This window comes from Vipera ursinii (genome assembly GCF_947247035.1).
Source record: "Vipera ursinii genome assembly, chromosome: 2".
Taxonomy (NCBI): Eukaryota; Metazoa; Chordata; class Lepidosauria; order Squamata; family Viperidae; genus Vipera; species Vipera ursinii.
Window position 1 is genome coordinate 120,116,258 of NC_139513.1, and position 26,747 is coordinate 120,143,004.

Below are 26,747 nucleotides of genomic sequence, written 5' to 3' on the forward strand. Positions count from 1 at the left end.
AGGAGGATGCTGAAAGGATAAATTGCACAAAAAAATGCATTTTCTTTGCAACACATTTCACCTCTCTCTTGCCCTCCTGGTTAAAAAAAATGTGCAAGGGCCTCATAATAATTGCTAGACACAAGGCGTTATCAATGTCCAAGCAGATTTCCTTGCTTTTTGTTCTGGACAGAGTTTCTATGACTTTGCCCATATTTTACAGTAAACTATAGTTTATTCAAGGGACGCTCAGTGGGTTAGGATGCTGAGCTTGTCGATCAGAAGGTCGGCAGTTTGGCGGGTCAAATCCTGAGTGCAGCATAACAGAGTGAGCGCCTGTTACTCGTCCCAGCTTCTGCCAACCTAGCAGTTCGAAAGCATGTAAAAATGCAAGTAGAAAAATAGGGACCACTACGGTGGGAAGGTAACAGCATTCCGTGCACCTTTGGCGTCCAGTCATGCCGGCCACATGACCATGGAGATGTCCTCGGACAAGCGCTGGCTCTTCGGCTTTGAAATGGAGATGAGCACCGGCCCCTAGAGTCGGAAACGTGCGGGGGAAGCTTTACCTTTACCTTTATAGTTTATTCATGGTTTGAATCTTTATTACAGTCACTGACCAATCCATTTAATCCTAGCCTATTAAAGTAAAATCTGTCAGGGCCACACTAAGCCTAAAGAGTAGTTTACAAAAAAAACCAAAAAACGGTCTTATGAAATTTACTAAGCTAAATTCAAACCAACCACATTTTGGCTTATCAATTTGGATGAACGTAAAACTGTAACTTGCTATGTAAGCTAAGGAAACAGGACCTTTTTTCAGAACTTCCAGAATTCACGAGTACCTGATTGCCAAGTAAATGGTGTGTTGCTTTCTTATTTATCAAATCCCAGAGAACAACGAGGCCCCTGCTATAACCAATCAAAATCTGATTGGGATTCCGAGGATGTTCCCGTAATACTTCTACCAATTCCAGTGACCTCCTGTTCCAATAATCTTCTGGCACTCTGTGAGGAAACACAAATGGAGCCATTATTGTGCAAGCAAAAGAAAGAAACTTAAAATTTGCAAAGAAACAGTTGCACATATGGTAGGGCTCCACCTACCTCTGCACCATCATAAGGCCAAGCACGTGGCTTCTTGCCAGTGCCTCTGCTTTCAGCCCAGAACAGACCAAGCTTTTTCACCAGCGGGCTTCCAGGCCAATTGTTGAAAGTGTGTGTGTAGGGGGGGAGGGCGGGGGGGCAGGGCTTCATGTTCCAGAGAAACACTTCTATTTCTAAGCTCACGCTTTGCTTGAGTGCAACATACTTAGGTAATCCAATTCAGTCTATTTTTTCATGGGGCGTCTTTAAGGAAACAAAATGGTACCTTGACCTATCTGAACAGTGTGGTCACAACAGAAATCTTTTAAGTGGTTATGCTGTGGAAGCTGAACCTTGAAACATGTGAATTGCCTAGGTTATTCAAGACTGGACAAACTCTGTATTTTCATAGGCCACCCCAAATGTTGCTCTTTCTCTGGCTTTAGGGCTTGCTGCCACCTTTCTCAGAAGGAGGCCTCAGCAGAGATTTGGAACATTTGCATCCCAACAACTCTCTGCCTACTCACATAAGGAGCCTATCCAGATTAGGTGAGAAATGAAACCTCTCTGGAGGACATACATGGGATCCCACTAACCAACTTGCTCAAACTGAAGAAGCTTAGATAAGCAGCAAAACATTTCGTACTGACAAGATGTCCCGTTGCTATGACTTAACTTCCAGACATCTTGTATGACAGACAGGTTGGTATGTTGATCGAGACTTGTAGAGTCTATACCCATCTATGGTCATATTTATAAACAGGGCAAAATCTCAGAAACGTCATAGATAACAATTTCAGTGTCTGACATCACCTTTGTAATACTTCTTCTGGACTGATGGTCTGGTCTTCTAGCACCCTGAAGGATGGAAGCTCTACCACAAACACATTACCACTTTCAGTACCAAGATACAGAAGTTCTTGAGAAGAATGTGCCAAGATTGCTGTTATTTGGGTAGCACTTGGAGGGGAGCTAGAGGCAGAGAAAAACAAAGAAAAAAAATGTTTTAAGATTCAGGCGAATGAACTTTATATTGCAGGCAACATTCATGTAGCACCATATGAAGTAAAAAAATGATCCAAAATCTATTTGGAAGAATTCAGAAAGGACTACCAAAGACAAGTCATTAATATTCTAACTCCAGAATCTCGTGGCAGAGAAACATGTGTGAAACTGAAAATGTTATATGGTTTATGAACAGATAAACTTGTGAGAACTGAATTTTAGTCCCTTCTGCTTGACAATGCTAGATTTACTAGCATCTATTGATACTTGTTAATATTTCCTCCTTCACCATTATCCTAAAATCTATACTAAACTTTTGCCATTGTTTTAATTACAGTAATTTAGGCTAAGTTCAGACACTGGACCATCCTCTGATTCTCTTGCTGAAACACAGTTGACCTTTGGTTCAGATGAAATAACAAATTAAGTTTCCTCAAATAAAGCGAAGAAGAAAACTAGATTTACAAAAGATGAAGCATACCACAATTCTCCATACCACAAAAAGCAGATTACTTAAGAGTGCAAAGAACCTTTAAAGTTTGTATTTGCTTGAAACACCAACGGTGAAGAATTTACTGTATGTCAAGCATGTTGACTTTCTTAGCAGTCCAGATGTGCTAGGATTGGAGGTATCCTAATTACCCAGGAGGCCCACGGAGTGTGAAATGTCTTTCCTCCTGAAGCTCTGATGTACCATGATGGGAATGTTTCAGGGTCCATAAATGCAGGCTGTTATCATCCAATAAGGTCACTAAGCGGCACTGAAAATTATCAAGAGGAACAGAGATAAAGCAACCTTTATTACCTGCAGTAGCACATCAAAAACTGAGCTATTGTTTTAAGATACAATCCATGACTAAGCTGAAATAAAATTCCCATCTGGGATGGGACAAAGTTATATACAAACAGATTTGTTACAGAATCTCCACTTTAGAAGTCTATTCCAAGATAGTAGCCAAGAGCAACAACCAGGATAACAGATAAATGCTCACATATTTTATAGAAGTTGACAGCTTATTTCAGCACATATGCTATACATACCAAGCACAGGAACCCCTTTTAAGACAAGATCTATTCTATAAAAAAACCAGTCTGGCCTCTAAAAGCCATAAGGGACAGGACAACATAGGAATTGGCTGGCGGATGAGATGGGGAGGGGGATGGCTACGTGGGGGTGTGCTATGTGTGAAATAGCCATTGAACAGAATGCAGATAGTCCTCGACTTACAACTATAATTAAGCCCAGAATTATGGTTATCCCTGGAGTTGCTAAATAGATCACGTGGCCAGACCTGATTTTATAACTTTTTTTGCCATAGTCATTAAGCGAACCCCCACAATTGCTAAGCAAACACCATGGCCATTAAGCAAATGCTATGGTTGTTAAGCATATCAATTTACTCAAAATGGATTTTTGTAAATGCTGGAAACTGGCAAAAAAGTAGAAAATCATAGTCACGTGACCATAAGATGCAAACAAACATAAAGGTGAGCTGGTTGCCAAGTGCCTAAAATGCTACTGCATGACCACAGGGTATGTTTGTGTATACAGCTACTAGTAAAATCTGACAGGATATTAACACCCTAATTTTACTTCTTAGTTTGAAAAAAATCAATAAATCCACTTTGCTGTTGAATTCCAGCTGTTTGATCTTGGGGGTACCAAGAGCTGCCATTAAAAAAAGGGAGGTAATACTTTGAAAGATGTATCACAAAACTTATAAATTGCTCACACTGGTGTATAAATAAAATAAAGATAAATAAAAAATATACAAGGCCTTAAGAAAAAATCTATATCAAAGCAGACCAAACAATTTGCACGTTTGCGCATTTCAGAATATAAATAATCTTACCAACATTCACCCAATTTGATACGTGGTATCTACTTAGAACATTGATTCTAAAGTGGTTAACCAGAAAAAAAAAATATCTACAATACAGTACATTTGCAGTCAACTGACAAGTATTATACAGTACTAAATGTTATCACAAAGTCATATTTAACTGCTTTTCACATAGGGAATATATTCTGGACATTCGGGACACACTTGATATCTAACATGCTGGAAGAGAAATGGCCCGAACAGGAAGTTACTTTCAGTTCTAATGAGTAATGTACAATGACTTAATCACATATATCAAATGAACCTGAATTTATTAGTTCTTATTAAGAGTGTGCCTCTTTGGTTCATATATTTGTTCAGCAACATGGGACTACTCTGCCTTCTCCAACTGTATTTTTTTGTATTACTTTCTGTGTTTGGAAGCCACTTTCTGTGTTTGGAAGCCACTTCCCTCATCTATTTCACCTTAATATAAATTCATTAACGTGGTATTATAAACTTGTAGAAATGTGTAGAAATACTTGTAGAAATATTTTTTACTTGGGTAGTAGGTGGTTGTGGTGGTTCTGCTGATGATGTTACCTAGCCTGGTGATGAAATGTTCCAAAACTAAGCAACAAGCTTGGAGAACAAACCACCACCAACCATAAACTTTGATCCTGCATGATGTTGTCAAACCTACTCCAATAATATTCCATTTCTTGTATTGCCTTAAGATTCTGTCCATCAAGCCTAAGCAGTCCAAGCTATTTCTGGGCTTTTCATAGTGTTACACAACAGCAAGTACTTAAGACAAACTGTGTTTTAGGTCAGTTAACCCAAAGTTACCTGAGCTACCTGCCTCCAGGGATAAATTTTACCTAGCTGATAATCTGAATTCCTGATGTCTGAATTAAACACAAACCCTTTTTGAAGTGAGCATTTTTAAATCTGCCTTTTTCACTTCTGCATTCTTTGGATATGTTAATTTTTTAAAGTGGTGTGCTCCGGTCTATTTGTTAATGCCCAACCCTCAAGGTTGACTCAGCCTTCCATCCTTCCGAGGTAGGTAAAATGAGGACCCAGATTGTTGGGGGCAATTAAGCTGACTTTGTAATAATGCCGCTTGGGGTGTGTGTGAAAGCCCTAATAAGCAGCCATATACATAGAATGAAGGCTACTGCTAAGCTTGTAAGCCGCCCTGAGTCTTCGGAGAAGGGCGGGATATAAATGGAATTAAAATAAAAAATAAAATAAAATATTCACTATTTAGATTTAAAATTAAATATACTGAACACCAAACTGACACTCAGCAGAGCATACCAGTTTTCCTATAGCTATTTCCTGATTGAATGGAATATACCAGTGATGGCGAACCTTTTAGAGACCGAGTGCCCAAACTGCAGCCAAAACTCACTTATTTATCTCCAGGGGCTGGATGGGCGTGGCCCACTGGGTGGGCGTGGCTGCAGTGGTCACAGCAGACTGGGTGGGTGTGGCCAAGGTGAGTGTGGCCACCTCGATGTTGCTTGTGGTGGGGGCTAGGGAGGACTGGGGGAGTTCCAGGGGTTCTCTGGTGGGTGGGGCAGCTGGGTGAACCGGTTGTTAAAATTATTTGAAACCCACCACTGGTCACTTTCAAAGGCCATGTGCTTGCTCGCTTGCTGCCCACCATCGCTTCCAAAGGCTGCTCACTCACTCTTCTGCCAAAATCTGTTCCTTTTATAGGTTCCTTTCTTCCTGCCCAGCTCTCACAGCTGTTCCCGGACTCTGCATGCATGGAGAGGGGGAGGGGAGCAGCCCGGGCCCACATCCCTCTGTCTGGGCGAAGGCGTGCGTGCCCACAGAGAGGGCTCTGAGTGCCACCTCTAGCATGCGTGCCAGAGGTTCGCCACCACTGGAATATACAAATGGAATATAAAAAAAGTACTGCAAAATGCAGGATCTTAATATGAAAATGTTGAAGGAAATTACATGATATATAGAGCTCTTTGCTTTCTTTTTGTATTCCTAGGTGAGTACATGTGCAGCCATGCACATTCTGAATCACCCTTTGAATTCAGATCAGTGCATAGCCCTGGTATTTAGCCTTTTTAAATGTTTAGCTCTTGCCTTCCAATCTGCTATTCTCCAAACACAAAGGTTAAAAAAGAGATAAACTTCATATTAGTGCTAATAGTTGCTTTTTTAATAAAAAAAATCCTGCAGGACATTTCAGGCTGCAAGTTATTGGGGAAAACTGTTTACGTCATTTCCTTCTCCCACAAACACATAGCCCCAATCCAGAGGGGGGGTCCCATAGGGAAAATAAGAGGGCTGTGCTCTTCTTTGTCTAATCATACGTCTGATATACAGATAAAGGTAAAGGTTCCCCCGCACATGCGTGCTAGTTGTTTCCAACTATAGGGGCCGGTGCTCATCTCCATTTCAAAGCGCTTGTCCAAGGACATTTCCGTGGTCATGTGGCCGGCATGACTAGACGCCAAAGGCGCACGGAACGCTGTTGCCTTCCCACCGTAGTGTTCCCTATTTTTCTACTTGCATTTTTACGTGCTTTCAAACTGCTAGGTTGGCAGAAGCTGGGATGAGTAACAGGCACTCACTCTGCTACGTGGCACTTGGGATTTGACCCGCCAAACTGCCGATCTTCTGATCGACAAGCTCAGCGTCCTAACCCACTGAGCCACCGCGTCCCTTTTGATATACAGATAGTCCTTGGTTAATATTGCTTAACAAAGGTAATCATGGCAGTCCTCATTGCTGTCATTAACTGACTCCCACAAATTGTTAAGTGAGGACCCACCCTGATCCAAACCATTCACGCCCTGGTCCCTCCCAGCCCCAAGCCTTGATAAGGTAAGGGACTGCCTGCTCTGTCTCCTCTTGAACTCCACCCACGTGCCTCTCTTCCCACTCCATGCTGCTCTTTTGGCTGCCTGCTGACCCACTTCTAACTGCCCCTGCCACTCAGCCCTGATGCCACAGCACTCACCAGTACAATACTGGCCTGGGTCTTCTTTCAGACTGGTGCAGAGTTTTTCTCACATCCCTTCCAGGGCCTCCATTCTGCCCCACCCAGGGTCTTCTTTCACAAAAAAGCCAGACATATGAAAGTAGGGCTGACTGCATTGGCATAAAAGGACCCGGAAGCTGGGGCCTTCTTTCATGCACCAGACTTCTTTGGCAAAAACAAGTCCTGGGTGGAATATGAAGGGAAAGACTGTCTGGCATGCAGCAACCCTGCGTGGGGCACAAGAGAAAGGCCCGACTGCACCAATGTGAAAGAAAGTGGTGTGAAGGAAGATCACAACTGGTGGAATACTGGTGTGCATTGCAACGGGTCTAGACCAGGACAGCTGGTGGCAATGGGTAACCAGATAGCCATAACAGGGTCCACAAGAGCCTTGGTGGAGCGGTGGGCTAATGCCTCCTTAAGGCTGAAGGCCTAGAACTGGGGTGACAGTGCACGTGCCCACAGAGAGGGCTCTGCGTGTCACCTGTGGCACGTGTGCCATAGGTTTGCCACCACGGTTCTAGGTCCATGGTGGCGAACCTATGGCATGCGTGCCACAGGTGGCACGCAGAGCCCTCTTTGTGGGCAGACACACCGTCGCCCCAGTCCTAGGCCTTCAGCTGGGTTTTATAAAACCTTTTTGCTTTAGGCCTCCACCACCGTGTGCAAAAAAAAAAAAAAAGGTTCAATCAAATCAATCAATTTCAACTTCTCGTGGGAAAGAGCCTTGGTGGAGCAGTGGGCTAATGCCTCCTTAAGTAACACCAGCTGCCTGCAATTAGTGCAGGTTCGCATCCCACCAGGCTCAAGGTTGACTCAGCCTTCCATCCTTCCGAGGTAGGTAAAATGAGGACCCAGATTGTTGGGGGCAATAAGCTGACTTTGTAAAAATGCCGCTTGGGGGGGGGGGGAAAGCCCTAATAAGCAGGCATATACATAGAATGAAGGCTATTGCTAAGCACATTTGATGTGTGCTTAGATTGTAAGCCGCCCTGAGTCTTCGGAGAAGGGCAGGATATAAATGGGATTAAAATAAATAAATAAATAAATAAATAAAATAACTCTGGGTGGGCCTGAATTCTATTCACGTGACCACACAGACACTACAACGGCCAGAGCTTCGAGGACTGGACATAAGTCCATTCATTCGGTGTTATCATAACTTAGTTTTATTTATTAATTCAATTGATAAGGAAGGGAGTCTGAATCATCTTCAGGATATCTAAATGGAATGAACAGGAGACAGGACAGTTCATGTTTCTCAAAGCCTTCCTCCCAGTAACTGCATCAAGCAGTGTTGGATATGTCAGGAAGATGGCAACAAAACGTTAAGGAAGATGACAACAAAGCTGGAATCCTCCGCTCTGACAGGTTCTGCTGGAGCTGAGATCCAAAATCAAAGTCTTCCTTTAAATATATAGGATTGGGGAGCTCGGAATAAAATGAACATCAGTTCATAGTACTCCAGGAATCATACTGAGTTACCAGCTACATCAATGCTATGTAGCAAGTCACATTAAAAACACTTTCATTTTAATACTGAGTACTTGCGTTATTATCTCCAAGGAAGTCAGATTTGGTTGCATCAGTTTTACTCACCTGTTCAGGAATGAAATGTATCTGCATGACGGTGTTGGTCTCTTCATGTAAGCCCATGAATTCCACTCCTGGAGCACCATAACTGAACTGCCATTGAGGTCAATAGCGCTGAAGTAGACATATATTACAACTGACATCTTGAATGAACAATTAGTTATATTTTAGGACAACGGTCATTCTTTTTTGTGTTGTATCTAGAATTAGGTTGATTACACTTCTTCTAATAACATTTTTATATGTTTGAGCTGAGGACTATTTCCATTAATCTGAAGAGAAGATAGCAGAAGTATAGCAATTTACTCCTTGATTTACATGAGATCCTGGAGTAAAGTACCCTGAGCGCTGAAGGAAAGATGACTTATAAACCTAACAAATACACTAAAATGGAAAAGGGTTTTTTCAAAGCCTTTCCTGATACTTTCTAACAAGTTTTTAAGATTTATGTTTTTGACGGGCTTGATCACATATGCACCTTTTTTTAAAGAATTGAGCAGGATGGAATGACTGACACCTGTTTATTCCCAAGGAGGGTCCTGTTTCAATCCACAAAGCCAGCTATGCAGACGATCCAATCATACAAACAATTTCCAAATGAGGAGCCAATTAAAATGACAATTATGTGGGAAAGCATTCAGATTCTTGGCCATCCATTTCCTCCACTCTTCTATATTTAACCAGGTTCATGCCACAGGGATAAGCATTGTATTTTAGATATTGAGGCTAAACGAAAGAGAAGCAATTTTAAAGCAGTCTTTTTTAAAAAATTTCAATCTCCAAACAAGAACTGCCACTTTCCATTCCCCATGAGAGAAACTAGCTTAACATGGCACAACCCGAGCTCCCAGGACTCCACTCTGAAATGATTAGGTTATCCTGGTTCAAGTCTTAACCCCATTTCAAAGACAACTGACTTAAAGCAAGCTAGCATTTTTCCATCCTACTCTCCCAACCCATTATTCTGCAATACAGCGATAACCTTAGTACCATTCATGTTCACGATTACACTTTATATGATGAGGAAGAACAAGAACAGCAAGTACAATTTGAATTCTGATTCTATCCACTCTCGCCTGCTGGTAGGGAACAGAAAGAGTGAACAGAACCGGGAAATCTCTTCTGCATTTAGGAAGACCAAATATTTTAACTGAGCTATTATTTTTATAGTCTAATCATTTAGATAATGTGCAGAATTTTTTGAATGAAGTTCTTTCTACAGACTAAAAATGAGGGCTGTGCAGTGCTTTGCTTAAAGTTTTTAAAAATGCTTTATACACAGTCCCTAGAAAAGGCACAGTTACTTTAGGGAATTATAGATATGTACTATTTCTGGGTTCCATAGCATCTTTGGGGATTCTAGTCTAAAGCATTGTATCTATTAAGTGTGCAACTAACCTACTTTCTCCCCTAAAACTGATTCAAAGGCAGAAATAAACAACTGAAAGGATACATTTTGATGGCTCCTGCCCGGGTCCCAATAGCCATAAGGTGGAAGGAAGCACTGTAGCCCAGGGCACTTGGCTGATGAGGAAAACCATGTTCAACCGTCTGATGGAAAAGGAAAAGATGAACCAGCAATCTACATTATACATGAAGACAAAAAGCTATGCAAAAAGCGAACCTACATAAGAACAAATTTCATCATAATATCCGGACTCAAGCAATATAATATTGAAATAAAGTACTTCTTCAGACAAATCTTACAAAACCAGAGGTCTGCCTTAATCACTCTTAAAGACATTATAGAAGAATTTCCTCTGGAATAATAGCTCAGAAATACAGTTTAAAATCCTTTTACTGTAAAATACTGGTAGCATTCATCCAGACGAGGCATGAGTAAAATCACTCTTGAGAACCTTTATTTCCGGAATTTCCATATTTAGCTTGTCAATGTTAATTTTAACAAATTATTTTCTATGTGCTATAGGATTTTCTACAGTGGAGACCTAGCAATCCTCCACAGCACTGCCTTTACTCTGTAAATATATCAGACCACAAAAACATGCATCCTATGGCCTTATATAGCTAGACCTTTGGCCCATATAGGTATCATTAATCTTAAAAACAGCATTCCAAAGTACAAGCAAAGCAATTTCAGAAGCAAAGCAGGCAAACAAAATATGTAGGAAAACATATAACCTGGTTTGAACATTGCTCTAATCCAGTTTACCCTACCCATAAGCCAAAAGGATTGTATTAACAGAACATCTACGCTATCAAGCATGGTTTACCAGCCAGAGTTTGTAATAAAAAAAAAAACTGGATATGCACAAACATGTAAAACATACTTTCTCTTTTGCATTTACAAGAATCAGTGATTCTTCAGGCATAGATATACTGTATATGTTAAGGGAAGAGAGAGGTCTTGCCGTTTTCAATGTTGAAAATGTCATCTGATCTTTCTTCCATCCATTGGCAGCCCTCTACTTAGGAGCAAATACACAAACTGTGGTGAAAGATTTTTAGAATAAGGGTTTGAATCAAGCCCCATTATGGCCAAGATGCTGAGAACTTTTGGGAACATATTTCTATACTATGAAACTGAGCAATAACGATGTCTGGTTGACAGAGTCATCAACATTAACAATCTGGGAAATATACAAACTCCAGAACTATTTATTTACTGTAATGATTAGTGTAAGGCATAAATAGATGGGATCAGCAGATAATCTTGGTGAAGGAGACAATTGTGTCTTTTTTATTCTTAATGCCAGAAATATGACACAAATGACAAAATTTATGAAGTTCAGCTTCAAATCAGTCACATTTCTGATTTGATAAAAACCTAAAACTACAGCATGATCAGCATTATCCAAACTTAATTCTTCCAAAATATGAATGTAACTAGGACTGTGCAGAATAAAACTATTCTCTGGTGACACATGTCATGGATCCAATCCCTTACATCTTATGTATACAGAATTAATATCTGCAGGTGGGAGAGGTTTCCAGCTTAGCTGAAACACCACTGGGTACCATTTCAGGGGTTTTTTCCAAACGGGATATACAGGGAGTGCAGAATTATTAGGCAAGTTGTATTTTTGAGGATTAATTTTATTATTGAACAACAACCATGTTCTCAATGAACCCAAAAAACTCATTAATATCAAAGCTGAATATTTTTGGAAGTAGTTTTTAGTTTGTTTTTAGTTATAGCTATTTTAGGGGGATATCTGTGTGTGCAGGTGACTATTACTGTGCATAATTATTAGGCAACTTAACAAAAAACAAATATATACCCATTTCAATTATTTATTTTTACCAGTGAAACCAATATAACATCTCAACATTCACAAATATACATTTCTGACATTCAAAAACATAACAAAAACAAATCAGTGACCAATATAGCCACCTTTCTTTGCAAGGACACTCAAAAGCCTGCCATCCATGGATTCTGTCAGTGTTTTGATCTGTTCACCATCAACATTGCGTGCAGCAGCAACCACAGCCTCCCAGACACTGTTCAGAGAGGTGTACTGTTTTCCCTCCTTGTAAATCTCACATTTGATGATGGACCACAGGTTCTCAATGGGGTTCAGATCAGGTGAACAAGGAGGCCATGTCATTAGATTTCCTTCTTTTATACCCTTTCTTGCCAGCCACGCTGTGGAGTACTTGGACGCGTGTGATGGAGCATTGTCCTGCATGAAAATCATGTTTTTCTTGAAGGATGCAGACTTCTTCCTGTACCACTGCTTGAAGAAGGTGTCTTCCAGAAACTGGCAGTAGGACTGGGAGTTGAGCTTGACTCCATCCTCAACCCGAAAAGGCCCCACAAGCTCATCTTTGATGATACCAGCCCAAACCAGTACTCCACCTCCACCTTGCTGGCATCTGAGTCGGACTGGAGCTCTCTGCCCTTTACCAATCCAGCCACGGGCCCATCCATCTGGCCCATCAAGACTCACTCTCATTTCATCAGTCCATAAAACCTTAGAAAAATCAGTCTTGAGATATTTCTTGGCCCAGTCTTGACGTTTCAGCTTGTGTGTCTTGTTCAGTGGTGGTCGTCTTTCAGCCTTTCTTACCTTGGCCATGTCTCTGAGTATTGCACACCTTGTGCTTTTGGGCACTCCAGTGATGTTGCAGCTCTGAAATATGGCCAAACTGGTGGCAAGTGGCATCTTGGCAGCTGCACGCTTGACTTTTCTCAGTTCATGGGCAGTTATTTTGCGCCTTGGTTTCTCCACACGCTTCTTGTGACCCTGTTGACTAATTTGAATGAAACGCTTGATTGTTCGATGATCACGCTTCAGAAGCTTTGCAATTTTAAGAGTGCTGCATCCCTCTGCAAGATATCTCACTATTTTTGACTTTTCTGAGCCTGTCAAGTCCTTCTTTTGACCCATTTTGCCAAAGGAAAGGAAGTTGCCTAATAATTATGCACACCTGATACAGGGTGTTGATGTCATTAGACCACACCCCTTCTCATTACAGAGATGCACATCACCTAATATGCTTAATTGGTAGTAGGCTTTCGAGCCTATACAGCTTGGAGTAAGACAACATGCATAAAGAGGATGATGTGGTCAAAATACTCATTTGCCTAATAATTCTGCACTCCCTGTATGGGGTACAATAGAAAGCCAAGTATCCTTCAAGAATTACTTGCAATAATTGGCTGTCTGAAAAGAGGCAGATAAAAAACCTGTGTATGTACAAATACCGAAGTGTCTCTCCAAGGTCCCTACAGGTAGTCCTTGAGTTATGACCATAATGGAGCCTGCCCATTATGGGTATAAGTCATAATGGTTATAAAACAGATCAGTCACGTGGCCGACCCAATTTTATTATATTTTCTGTGGCGGTCATTAAATGAATGCAGAAGTTGTAAAACAAAGGCAGCATGGGCACCGTGATACTTTTATGCAATGTCTCATAATAACAACAACAACAATGTTGGAAGAGACCTTGGAGGTCTTCTAGTCCAACCCCTTGCTTAGGCAGGAAACCCTATACCAGTGGTGTCAAACTCGCAACATCACGTGACGTGTCATGACGTATCGCAACTTTTTTTCCATTCCCAGCAATGGGGGGCGCAGTTTTGGCATGATGCGGGCCAACAGTTTGACACTCCTGCTCTATACCATTTCAGACAAATGTCTGTCCAGTCTCTTCTTAAAAACTTCCAGTGTTGGAGCATTCACTGCTTCTGGAGGCAGGTCGTTCCACTGGTTAATTGTTCTGTCAGGAAATTTCTCCTTAGTTCTAGGTTGCTGATAGAAAATCTGGATTTAAATTAAAACATTCAGTTTGCATGTTTTTGGTGGGTTTTTTTTAAAGTTTGATTTGGAAAACTTCCAGGATGTCCTTATCCTTAACTGAAAGGTTGCTTGTTGGAAAGAACACTCATAGTTTGAACTCGCACTTAGCTATGCCGATTGCATAGAATGGCAGAAATGAAAAATCACTTTTCTTACGTTTCCTTATACGATGGAGCACTAGTAAGCTACATATACACTGAAAGCAGCAACACCTCAATCCTGATTATACATTGCAAATAGAGGTACAGAACATTAAAAAACACTGGTCACTTTTGTATTCTCTGTCTCTCTTCATCTTTTTGTATTCTGTTTAATAAATCATCCCTGGCTGAAAACTGATAAACTTTTATTTTATGAACATTGATTACATAACTGAAGCAAATAAGCTTATGAGTTTTATCAAAGCATCTTGTTCAAATACACTCGGCTACTATGAATTCAATGGACATTACTCAGCCTTTATTATCTGCAAGTACACCTATTTTAAGCCCCATATTTAAGAAAAAAACATGTTAATGTGTTGAGTCCACATAGCGTATTACAGTGGTCCGTCCCCAACCTTTGTGGCTTGGTGGCCTGGCTGGAGGGTGGAGATGGGAATTGGGCCATGTGAACTGGGTCGGCGCTCATGCGTGCATGCACACACAGCCCTTGTGCAAGCTGCCAGCCGATGCACATACACAGTCGACTTGCGCAGTCGACCTCCGTTCATTCCGCCGGGGCCTGAAGACCTGGCTCTTCGAGCTCTCTGGCCCAGGCTGAGGATTAATTTATTTTAATTGGGGTTTTATTTATACAGGGATAAATTTAATCTTTTTTAAACTTGGTTTTTAACTTTTGTATTTTTGTTTTTAATTACCCTGTAAACCGCCCTGAGTCCTCCGGGAAAGGGCGGTATATAAATGTAATAATAAAATAAAAAATAAACTGGTGGGCCGGGGCACACATGAAAGAGTACCCACCAGCCCACTCCTCATGCAAGTTGAGTTGCGCACACGCGCTTGCTCCAGCCAGCCACTCGTGTGGCCCAATTCCGAATAGGCCACGGCCTGGCAATGGGCCGTGGCCCAGGGGTTGGGGACCCCTGGCCTACTACACAAGTGGAAACCTTTCAAGAGATTTTATTTCCACTGATTTTACCAGCCTGAGCAACACACGTTGTTTGAGAGCCCACCCAACCCTCAGGAAAGTATATTTAGCTGTGTAGGAAAGAATATCTTTATTTATAGTGCTTTGCTTTCAGTTTAGTCACAATTAGCTACATTTCATAGCATTCCAACTCTTTGTAGCACAACCAACATGGCCACTGACAAATGAAATTTATTTGGGCATAAAAGCAAAAACATTCAGGTTTTGTAAAAAAACAAAACAAAACTAAGACAGTTGCACCTTAGAACATAAAGTACAGTACCAGTAGGGGACAGAAGCAGCTACACCTGGAGTGGGTGTGGAAGGAAAGAGAACAATGAAACCGTAGTGGAGAGCAAACAAACATACACACAGAAAGAAGCCAACTCAGTTTTGCTGACTGATTACGAGCCATCAAGTTGGCTTTTATTTAGGGAAAGTATAGTTTATTCTCAGAACATGGAACTCCATATTGGGTTGTTTGTCATGGGAGGGGCCAACTTTCAGACAAGTGAAAGGATTTTCTCCCAAGTTTCAGTCAAAAGTGACACTATCATTTTATAACCCTGAAACAAGCTGCTTTCTGAATCTGCCCTTAGACATACAGCAGATCAAATCTTAGCAACTGCTCTGCCACCACACAAGCCTGTGTTTACCCCCAGTGAACAAAGCAGGCTGGAAGACCTACCAGCTTAAAGAACCCTACTCAGGTATGAACCAAGTGGATTGCTTCCAGGTAGGTAAAACACAGGTGAAACCAGCCCGTCTGGCAGCTGAACTTGGCTGATTAGCTAACTTCACAATTGAGGACATGTCTGGCCCTGCAGAATTTTACAACATGCCATACCAAGAAGAGGGAATTAAATTTCACACTGTGCTACTCATTGGACTGAGAATTTTTGTAAGATAGAACCACAGGTGTTCTTAGTATCCCCAAGTGACAGCTGCTTATGTTGCTGGGAAACATGTACTTATACATGAACAAGGCACCCTCTGGTTAGGAGAGAAATGCAGCCTCCCTCCCTCGGACCACATGCTGCAACAACACCACAGATACACCATACTAACAGGATAATCCCTTTCAGTTGCGTATCTGCTTTTGGCCTTGCCTGGGGGGAATGCCTGAGTGAACAGATCAATGTTCCATTCTTTTAAAGATATGTCTGACCATAATGTGGACATGCATACAAGAAGGAAAAATTCAAGAGCAGCAAAATGAGGAAAAACACTCAAAATAAACAAGCTATGAGACAGAATCTTTAAAAAAAAAACTAACAGTCAAATTCAAAAGACAGCACTTGTTTAAAAAATGTTTTATATTACTCTGGAAAGACTTAAAACAATTCAAACAGAACTCAATTGTTGTTATAGTCTTACATTTGCTTCACTTTCGTTTTGAGACAGATTAGATCAGGAAAGCCCCACCCACGGGATGCAGGTAGCACACAAAACCACGCACCCTCCGATCCATGGAAAATCTTTTTTCCACCTAACCGGACCCTGGTGCCCAAAAGGTTGGGGACCCCTGGATTAGATTATTTCAAGAAGAAAAATGTTTTAATGAAGCTAGAGATACCCCAAATATCTGGATTTGTAATAGTTTGAGGCTGAAAGCTCAGTTGCTCAAAGTTTGAAGTTCACCGTTCTGACTATACTGGAAGTATTGTGTAATAAAACAGCTCCAGGCTGAACTTGAAAAGGGGTCTCTTTTTGAGTTTGGGAGAGGGAGGACTATTTCAAGTGTTCAACGCTTCTACACTAACCAGACCAAAATTCTTCAAACTCTAAAATGTTTTACATATCCTTAAAAGCTTGAGTGAAAACTAATTAGGGAGAGCTGCCGTAGGGTGTGCCTGCAGCTTTTGGGGAATCAGTCAGTGGATTCTCTCTCCACCCCATCCCACAGTGCAACCTTGTTCATGTACTTGAAACTCACTCCTCTAATACTCTTTGTTTATGATGCAGCTTTTCAGGGAGGAAAACATTTTCTTTTAGATTAAGAATACTGATATTTGAATTTTACATACTGAAAATACAAACGATATCTGTGGTTTAGACCCAGTTTTCCAGGCAAATAGAAATCCCAAGCTGAATATTCCCAGTAGCTTTGGGATTTTGTTTATTTATTTGCCAAAAGCACAATACTCACAACACCAAGGAGAAAGACTCGAAAAGCTGGTTTGCTTTGGGTAATCTTTAAAGCAAAGACTGAGCTGTAGGCATTATATGTTTGCAGCTAAGTGTAATATGTAACTGAAGCAGTTTGAAATAAAAATTGGGATGCTGCATGGCCTCTAGAAATAAAAAATGGACTTGCAGAAGTCCTTGGAAAATGTGACATTTTAGCAAGGTTTTTTAAAAAAAGAATTGATATTTAGCCGCTTTTAAGATGTGTTATTTAAAGTAAATCAAGAAGAGAATGAATGGATGAAGAAGCTATCAAAGTGTTCACAAAATTAATGCTAAATGGAGCCACCCAGAGTGATTTGCTGAGGTGGGCAGCTATAGAAATCGGATAAATAAGTACAGGTAGTCCTCAATTGAATCCAAAATTTGTGTTGCTAAATGAGACATTTGTTAAGTGATTTTTCCTCATTTTAGGACCTTTTGTGCAACAGTTAAGTGAATCACTGAAGTTAAGTTAGTAACATAGTTGTTAAATGAATCTGGCTTCCCCATTGAGTTTGCTTGTCAGAGATTGCAAAAGATGATCCCATGACCCTAGGACACGCAATCATCATGAGTCAATTGCCAGGCATCTAAATTTTGATCACATGATGATGGAGATGGAGATTATTTGGTTTTAATGACAGGTTTCCTTTTCTTCTCTTTTCTTTTTTTTCCTCACTGCCCAGAGTTAAACTGTTTTGAGATGGCTGGCCATATAAATATTGCAAGTAACTAAATAACCAGATACATCAATAAATTCATTGTTTCATTGTGGTTATCTAGTGAATAAGCAATGTGTTAATTTAGTAGCTACATTTCTACTGCACATTTAAACATTCTAAGGCTTTCCATGCACCATTGCGCCATATAAAATACAGCAGGCAATCTTTTTATGGCTCTTAAAATGCAATCAAAGTAATGTGCAGCTAAGAAGAGTTTCCATGTAAAATAGGCATGACAAACCTTGTGGAGTGAATAGCTCACCTAAAATTGCACAAATCACGCTGCTCAAAATCAGTATTTTGGTATCCAATGTCAATGGTGCAATCTTGAGGTTTTTGAAGACCATAAAAATGGGATTCAGGCTACCTGAGATTTGGTTCTAAGCTCCCTATTCTAGTGTAGGACAAAATCTATACTATGCCTGTACAGATAGCCCTCAACTTACAACTATTCGTTTAGTGCAGGGGTAGGCAACCTTGGCTCTTCTATGACTCGTGGACTTCAACTCCCAGAATTCTGCAAATTGAAGTCCACGAGTCATAAAAGAGCCAAGGTTGCCTACCCTTGTTTTAGTGAATGGTTACAACCATTTGAAGTTACAACAGCACTGAAAAAGTGACTTATTGACTGTTTTTCAGACTGATGACCGTTGCAGCATCCCTATGTGCTCACGTGATCAAAATCTGGATGCTTGGCAACTGGCTCATATTTATGGCAGTTAAGTGTCCTGGGGTCATGTGATCATCTTTTGTGAACTTCTGACAAGCAAAGTCAATGAAGAAGTAGATTCACTAACTTAACAACTGCATTAATTCACTTAAAACTATGGCAAGAAAGGGTGTAAAATGCAGCGAAACTCACTTGAAAAACTATCTCACTTAGCAGTGGAACTGTTGGGCTCCAACATTATGTAATTATGTGATGATATACAGTAGATTAATAAATATTTAACAATGCAGTTGAGTTCAATACTGCAAAATTTTAACCTTAACTTTAAAAGAACCTTCCAGAATGTAGCCGTATTTCCAATGATTCTTTATTTCATGGACATTATTAAAGAAAGATTTCCTGGGTTGACTACAATTTAATGTTTTAAAATAAATTATTGCATCCATAAATCTGATTGCTTTGTGAAATTTATATAGCAGGCTTTTTTTTTTCTACCCTGGGCCAATTCACCACAAATCACACCAATCAGAGGCTAAACATGTAAGTTAAAAATACTACCTTTCATGATTTAAGAGAGAGAGAAGGGTCAGGGATGGATACTTCCTGCACTCCAGTTTATATTTAGTAAATGAAACCTAAGTGTGTAAACCAACTGCAAAATGAGAATCTGGTTATCTGAATCTGAATATCAAAATTATATTTTCAAATTAAATCATTTTGGTGGCTTATCTTTAACATGGAATTCCATGCATGAACAACTGAATCTGCAGTTCTCCAGTTCACTATGAAGAAGTATGGCAATTAAATGCCTTAATTTATCATTCCTAAAGTAAAATAATGACAAGGCCAGAACATAAGCTCTGTGTTGCTCTCCGCATGGTGTGGATTACAATCCATTTTCCCTATTAAAACAGCTGACTGTCCTCTGAGTAGGAATGAGAGAAAGTCTCTCTGGAGACCAGCAGGGGAGGGAATACAATCACGAATTACTTCAGCTTTCTACAACTGATTTTTGAGTAGCACTGCTTAGTTACAGAAATCTGGGGAAGTAAAACACTGAAGCTATCCCAGTGCCTCATAGCATTTGTAAGAGGTGTGCTAACCTATTTTAAGGTTTCCATGCAAGACTGGCCATAATTCAGTATTGTAAATCAAGTCCTATTTCTTTTCCCTCAGTTGCTATATATCTGCTCTCTTTTTCATGACTGTTAAGTCAGAGAAAGTGACATTTTTACAGATTTACACAAAAATTAAGCACCAGTAGAATATGTAAACACCACAAAAACACTCCACCTTTTACTTCTTCCAGATACAGTTAACCACCTCTTAGCAATAGCACTTAGACTTATATACCGCTTTACAGTGCTTTACAGCCCTCTCTAAGTGGTTTACAGAGTCAGCATACATTAGCCCCCAATAATCTGGATCCTCATTTTACTGACCTCAGAAAGATGGGAGGCTAAGTTCAACCTTGAGCTGCTCAGAATTGAACTCCTGGCAGTCGGCAGAATTAGTCTGTAATACTTCATTCAAACCACTGCACCACTCTTTTTAGCCACCACAACTGGGACCAGCAACCCTATTGCTAAATGCTGTGGTCACAACGTGAAACATCACATGAACCCAACTTGCAATCTTACTTCCCTATTTTAAATTCTACTTGTCATGCACTGTAATGGTGATGAGCATCTGACTGTGGAACACTGCAATGGTCATAAGCAGCATCACTTGCAAAGTGATAGTGACCACATGACTGTGGGATGCTGAGATGGTCACAAATGTGAAGATTAGTCATAAAGCTATTTTTTTTATGCCATCGTACCTTTGAATGGTTGTTAAAGGACTACCTGTTGTTTACTGCGCTGTTTGTGATGTTGAATTCAAAGCAGGTTTCAGAAGGTAGAGAAACTTATTTTCAGTTAACAGAAATCTATTTAGAGCAGACATGTCAAACACAAGGCCCGGGGGCCGGATCTGGCCCGCAAAGTGGTTTCATGCGGCCCACAAAGCCATCCTGGAAACAGTGAGGGAACGGCCTCTGCTGCCTTGGCCCTGGCCCAGAAACCCTCCTCCTGCCAGAGACCCTCAGATCTGTCCCACTCCTGCCCGGGCCCCCATAGGCACCTTTGATGCGAACGATGTAGAGCTGGCCATGCCCACCCAGTAGGCCATACGCACTCTAGCCACACCCACCCAGTAGGACACGCCCACCCTGGCCATACCCACCCGGCCCCCTGAGGGCAACCGCGATGCTGATGCGGCCCTCAATGAAATTGAGTTTAACACCCCTGGTGTAGAGTTACTTTAATAGCCATATCAGTATTAGCTTTTCAGATTTTTTACTAAATAATCATACCAACTGCTTTCATTTTTAAAAATAAAATTTAACACTCCTACTCGCACTGAAAGGGTACATACAAGCCTATGAATTGCACGCTGCCCTTTGCTTATTTAAAAACAGTACTATATCCAAACCACAATAGCTGCCATGTGCTTCCACAGAGGGAACATATTGCCGGAGAAAAAGACTTTGTGTCTTAAAAATTATAACTGAAAAGTATGAGTTCTAAATGGCCATCTGGAATTCAGGAAACCATCTGCAAGTTTAAGACATGAAAATATCAAAAAAATCTATTGTCTCAGTAGTAGCATAGGTCCAGTACAAGGTGAAGATTGATTAAATTTTATACCACCAACTCCCAACAACTCTGGGAGGTTTTATCAGACACTTTTGTATTTCATGCTATGTTCTAAGCTATGCCAAAAATCAAGTATGATTATGGGCAAACTGCATTTGGAAGAGTCATAGGGTTAAAGAGTCCCATCTCTTCCATGCTTCAATTCATCTGAATCAGCAATGAAACATGAAATGTGAAAAGGTTCTGTACTTGTTTCCTCTTAGATCTTATTCGAGCTCCGCAACATACCTTGTTAAACTGAAAGAGGTCACGCTTGAGCCTCTCTCTTACGGTATCATGTCCAGGCCTCAAAAATCTTCTCATTTTCCTCTTTAATCACGAGGCACCAAAAGCTGTAGAGAAGGCAAAAATATCTTTAAAGACACTTGGATATCAGCTACATAAAATGGGCTTAGATAGAAATAAAAGTGAAAATTCCAATATTGCAGAAGAGAATATCTGCAGCTCAGGGCTGAACTGTGGAGTTCTTGATGCTCTCTGAGCTTGTTTGCTTGCAGACTTTTCAACATCCAAATAGGTAACATCATCAGCTTGAGGCAGTGTAGGTAGCAAAACTGATTCTTAGTATTGATGTTGTTACCAAATTGTCTGCAAGCAAACAGCCAAGCTTAGGGACTACTAAGAATTCCACACAATGAAACCAGGTTATCTTGCCTCTTTAAACTAGTAAAAAAGAGATTACACTACACATCAGAGGTTAAGACCAGCAGGTTATTTAAAAGGTCTTCAATGTCCCAGAATGGGTAATTAGTACTAGTATCTCCTGTCACAGCAAATTCAGATTTATTGAATATGGGAGAAATTAATTGTGGGCATTGGTCCATACACCCACATACACATATACACCACCTCATTTTAAAAGGCCTAGCTATGTACCATATCAAATATGCTGCCATAAGACTATAACAAATACCATTCTGTTAACTGGTTCTCTTTACCAGGAGACTAGCTTTAAAAATTGTTCAGCTCCAACTTAAAAGATCAACTATTACTTCGGAAATATTAGAACAAAGCAATCTATTGGATACCAATCAAACGGGCTGGTCTCACAAAGGCCCCTCAAATTAGGCCTTATAACAGACATGTCAAACACAGATCCGGCCCGCGAAGTGGTTTCATGCGGCCCGCAAAGCCATCCTGGAAACAGTGAGGGAACGGCCCCCACTGCCTTGGCCCTGGCCCAGAGACCCTCCTTCTGCCAGAGACCCTCAGATCTGTCCCACTCCTGCCCAGGCCCCCATAGGCACCCTTGATGGGAACGATGTAGAGCTGGCCACGCCCACCCAGTAGGCCATACACACTCTAGCCACGCCCACCCAGTAGGCCACGTCCACCCTGGCCATACCCACCCGGCCCCCTCAGGGCAACCGCAATGCTGATGTGGCCCTCAATGAAATTGAGTTTGACACCCCTGCCTTATAAGTTGATATGTGAAAGGCAAGTCCCAGTGGAGAAAGGTGATCCTCCAAGTAAACTGAGTGGAGATTAGGACTGAATTAATCTCAGGGATGGCAATCAATGTGACACTGTATAACAAATCTCAACTGACTTTGGAATTGCACATACCGATAATGCTGACATAGCCAAGACCTATTCCACAAATCGTACAACAACCTGTAACACCACCTGTCGAGCAAGCTCTCACAGAAAGATCTAAAATCCACAATACCGTTTCTAATGTTATATCAATCAAGTAAATTAAAAGGATATCATGGTTAATAGCATATTCAAGTCTCTGAAAGACCCATCAGAATATATGCATTTTTTAATCTATTCCTCAGTGTAAGTCATATCAATACAACCTAAACAATTTACATGTAGAACACAGGCCTGAAACCAGATTGCATGTGAATCTTTTCACCATTATTTTTTATCCTTTTAATGGGTATTATGCTGAAGATGGCCTTGACCGAGTTGAAGATGGCAGGATCATAATAGGTATTTATTTTTGCAAAGGAATATCAAATTTAAGCTGTATAGACAAAGAGGACCCACAGCCACAGTTTTATGATTTGTTTATACTTGGCCTAGAAACCTTATGTGAAATTCTGTTCCAATAGAAGGAGTAAAGTTCTATTAAAATTATATTTTAGAATTGCAGCCACTGTTGAAGAGAAACAAGTAGAAAGCAAGGTTTCCTTAAATGAGATGTTGAAGACAATAAATAAAAAGATATGCAACTCCAAATAACTATTTTTACGAAAACACAGGAAAGCTCAAAGCAAAAAGCGGCAAAGCAATAAATAAGGACTTTTTAAAAACTAAAAAACAACGATCTATCCAGAAAAAGAAATTATTCTGAGTCAGTGCAATTTATAGTCCAGAGTTCATTTGCCTTCATTTGCAAAAAAAAAAAAAAATCTGGGGAAAGTTTATGACCATAAAGGAAGGGCAATTTAAAAGGAGAAGGCTGAGAAATCGAAGGTTACCTCCTCAAAGGTAAGATGTGCAGGAACATAATAGTCAGATGAAGGGCATTGTGGATTGAGCAAAACAAAAAGAAACCTTTGAGCCATACATCTGTACAAACCGAGAATCAGCTTCCTCATTCACAGTGTTTTGCATTCAGATTAACAGTGTTGCAGAATATAGAATAACAGAGTTGGAAAGGACCTTGGAGGTCCTCTAGTCCAACCCCCTATATGCAATCAGGAGACCTTATGCCAGACATGTCAAACACAAGGCCCGGGGGCCGGATTCGGCTCACGAAGTGGTTTCATGTGGCCCGCGAAGCCATCCTGGAAACAGTGAGGGAACGGCCCCCACTGCCTTGGCCCTGGCCCAGAGACCCTCCTTCTGCCAGAGACCCTCAGATCTGTCCCACTCCTGCCCAGGCCTCCATAGGCACCCTTGATGCAAACGATGTAGAGCTGGCCATGCCCACCCAGTAGGCCATATGCACTCTAGCCACGCCCACCCAGTAGGCCATATGCACTCTAGCCACGCCCACCCAGTAGGCCCCGCCCACCCTGGCCATACCCACCCGGCCCCTTGAGGGCAACCGCGATGCTGATGCGGCCCTCAGTGAAATTGAGTTTGATACCCCTGCCTTATGCCATTCCGAACAAATGGCTGTCCAATCTTTTGTTAAAATCCTCTAGGGATGAAGCACCCACAGCTTCTGAAGGCCAGCGGTTATACTGGTTAATTATTATCATAGGAAATTTCTCCTTAGTTCTAGGTTGGACTTCTCCTGGATAAGCTTCCATCCGTTATTTCTTGTCCTGCCTTCAGGTGCTTTATTTATTTTATTTATTTATTTGATTTATATACCGCCCTTCTCCCGAAGGACTCAGGGCGGTGTACAGGGCAATAAAAATAAGAATACAGGATACAAGATTTAAAATTAAATGATTGTGCCCGATGCAGTAAGTTAGTTAAAAACAATGTTAAAACCCCAAACCCATCAGGACCAGGCCGGCTTGTTCGAATAGATAAGTTTTTAGATCACGCCGGAAGGAGCGAAGGTCGGGGGCCATCCGGAGTTCAGCCGGTAAGCGGTTCCAAAGGACTGGCGCGCCCACCGAGACTAGAGAGGTTAACTGCGCCCCTCAAATATTGGAAGACTGTACTCCTAGTCCTTCTCTTTGTTAAACTAGACTTACTCGGTTCTTGAAACCATTAATTCCTGATGCTATTTGTACCACGGTGCTTGAATTATTTGTACTTCAACTGGGATTCTCAATTCTTCAATCAAAATAGAAAAGGGCCCTAAAGAGAGAAAGTAATGAGATTTATTTTGCAGTCTGCTACCACTTTTAGCAGGGGGGGGGGTTGGTAGCTGGATATGCTTCAGACATGCTGGACCTCAACTCTCACAAGTGCACTGATGGGAATTATGGAAATTCAAGCTAAATCAAAACAATTAACACCAAAACACTGACTGTTGCCAATGTACATTCATCATAGAAATCATCCCAATTTCTTTGAAGATGCACACCTGTTCTTTTGCTTGCAATATCTAGGAATAATGCATCTTTAATCAAAAGACTTTGATTTTAAATGATAAATTTATGAAAGTAAGTCTTCCTATAATAAAGCATTTGGCTGAGCTATAAGTCTTCCATATCATTTAAAAAACGAAAATCTCCCGGATCAAAACAATCCTGTAAGAACACATGTTCTTCTGTCAAGAAATAAATGAGACCATGGTCTATGTTCACAAAGAAAGCTGTAGAATTTAATTTTTATTTATATATCACATTTAGAAACTACCCATCTTCCTCACAGAGGAACTTTGAGCAGTGTGGAGTAGGCATAAAAGGTACAAGCGTTATAAAAGGCAATTAAAACAGAATTCTGCAAATCTGGTTCTATGTGAATACAGTATCTATGTTGATCTTTTGCAGCAAACACCGTGAGGAGTGCTACAAGAGTCTAATATATAATTTGTTTGAGATTTAACATACTTTTGTGAGAATTTTAAAATTGGATTATTCACATTTAAGCACTAGTTTTCCATAAGATCTTTACTCTAGTACAAATAAGCCACGCAGAACAATCTCAAATGTAAATAAAGTTAGTAACTACTCACAGACAAAAGTATGATATTAATTATGAAACTATAAGAACTAAAAAACTTATTCTGACTTACTTCCATTTGAAATTTTTGGACTGCATGGGAATAATGTAGCAGCTACAGTATTCATTACTTCATTACATAAAGTATATCATTACTTTGTGCTTATGTAAACAAGTGGGCTTATTGTCCCCACATTCCTACCATCCATTTGTCATGTCATAAATTCATAAAGGACAAAGTGAGAGTCCTGACAATATCAGTTGATTTTTACATCTGATTTGATTAGTTCTCTAAATCTAAGAAGAATATTAGACATCTTGTGTAATGTTTTAGGATTAAGCTAACGTTTTAAAACCTAGCCTAGAGTCTTGCACAAAGTGGAATTATCTTCCACTTCAACAAACTGTTTATATGCATCAATCTATATTATTGTGTAGCTTCTAACGTTCAACTAATTGAGATATTAATTTGAGTAAAAAAATAGCAAGATTTGCAATAACTTGATAGGATGAGAAGGTCTAATTACAATAAGTAAAAAACAAATGGGAAGGGCTGTGTCCAACTCTGTACCTAGCACAAAAAGAAAAAAAAGTGGAAGTAATAACCACAGTGAAAAGCTGATAAAGATGTTGCTTGAACAAATAACCTTTGCCCTTCATTATTATGAATAAGTAACAGAAAGGCTTTCCAAGGTTGTTACATCTGGTGCATAACAAAATGTCCTGGTTCAGTCCTGAGCACATTTCCCTTAAAAGCAAGACCCATAAATGTATACAGATGAAACAGGATACGTTTAACTCAATTTACACAGAGAAAATTACTCTGTTCACAGGGCACACATTTATTTCTCTCTGCAATGCAACACCCTCAACACTAAGAAGATTAAAGTCCGGTCACCCCCAGTCTTCTCCTCCTTAGCAGACTGCTCCTCCTTTTAAATATTATTGTGGGAGGGAAATGCTGCCACTTCAAAGGCATTCTTAAACTAATTCTTTACTCCTGAGTGATGTTCTTTGAATTCAGTTTGGCTTTATCTTATCATCCCAGTTTGCATATTGTTTTATGCAT

At 40.5% G+C, this 26,747-nt stretch overlaps 1 protein-coding gene across 4 annotated transcripts in view; it reads right to left on the reverse strand.

Moving 5' to 3' along the window:
• Positions 1 to 26,747, reverse strand: part of LLGL2 (LLGL scribble cell polarity complex component 2) — a 71,379-nt gene that overhangs the window by 34,800 nt on the left and 9,832 nt on the right. For all 4 annotated transcript variants that reach the window (XM_083351357.1, XM_083351359.1, XM_083351358.1 and 1 more), the window contains 6 exons: positions 21,386 to 21,489; positions 9,953 to 10,050; positions 8,506 to 8,587; positions 2,713 to 2,831; positions 1,879 to 2,037; positions 825 to 987 (listed from right to left, as the gene is read on the reverse strand). In XM_083351357.1, the coding sequence (XP_083207483.1) occupies positions 825 to 987; positions 1,879 to 2,037; positions 2,713 to 2,831; positions 8,506 to 8,587; positions 9,953 to 10,050; positions 21,386 to 21,460 (696 nt within the window). In that variant the 5' untranslated portion in view covers positions 21,461 to 21,489. The remainder of the gene's footprint in view (positions 1 to 824; positions 988 to 1,878; positions 2,038 to 2,712; positions 2,832 to 8,505; positions 8,588 to 9,952; positions 10,051 to 21,385; positions 21,490 to 26,747) is intronic.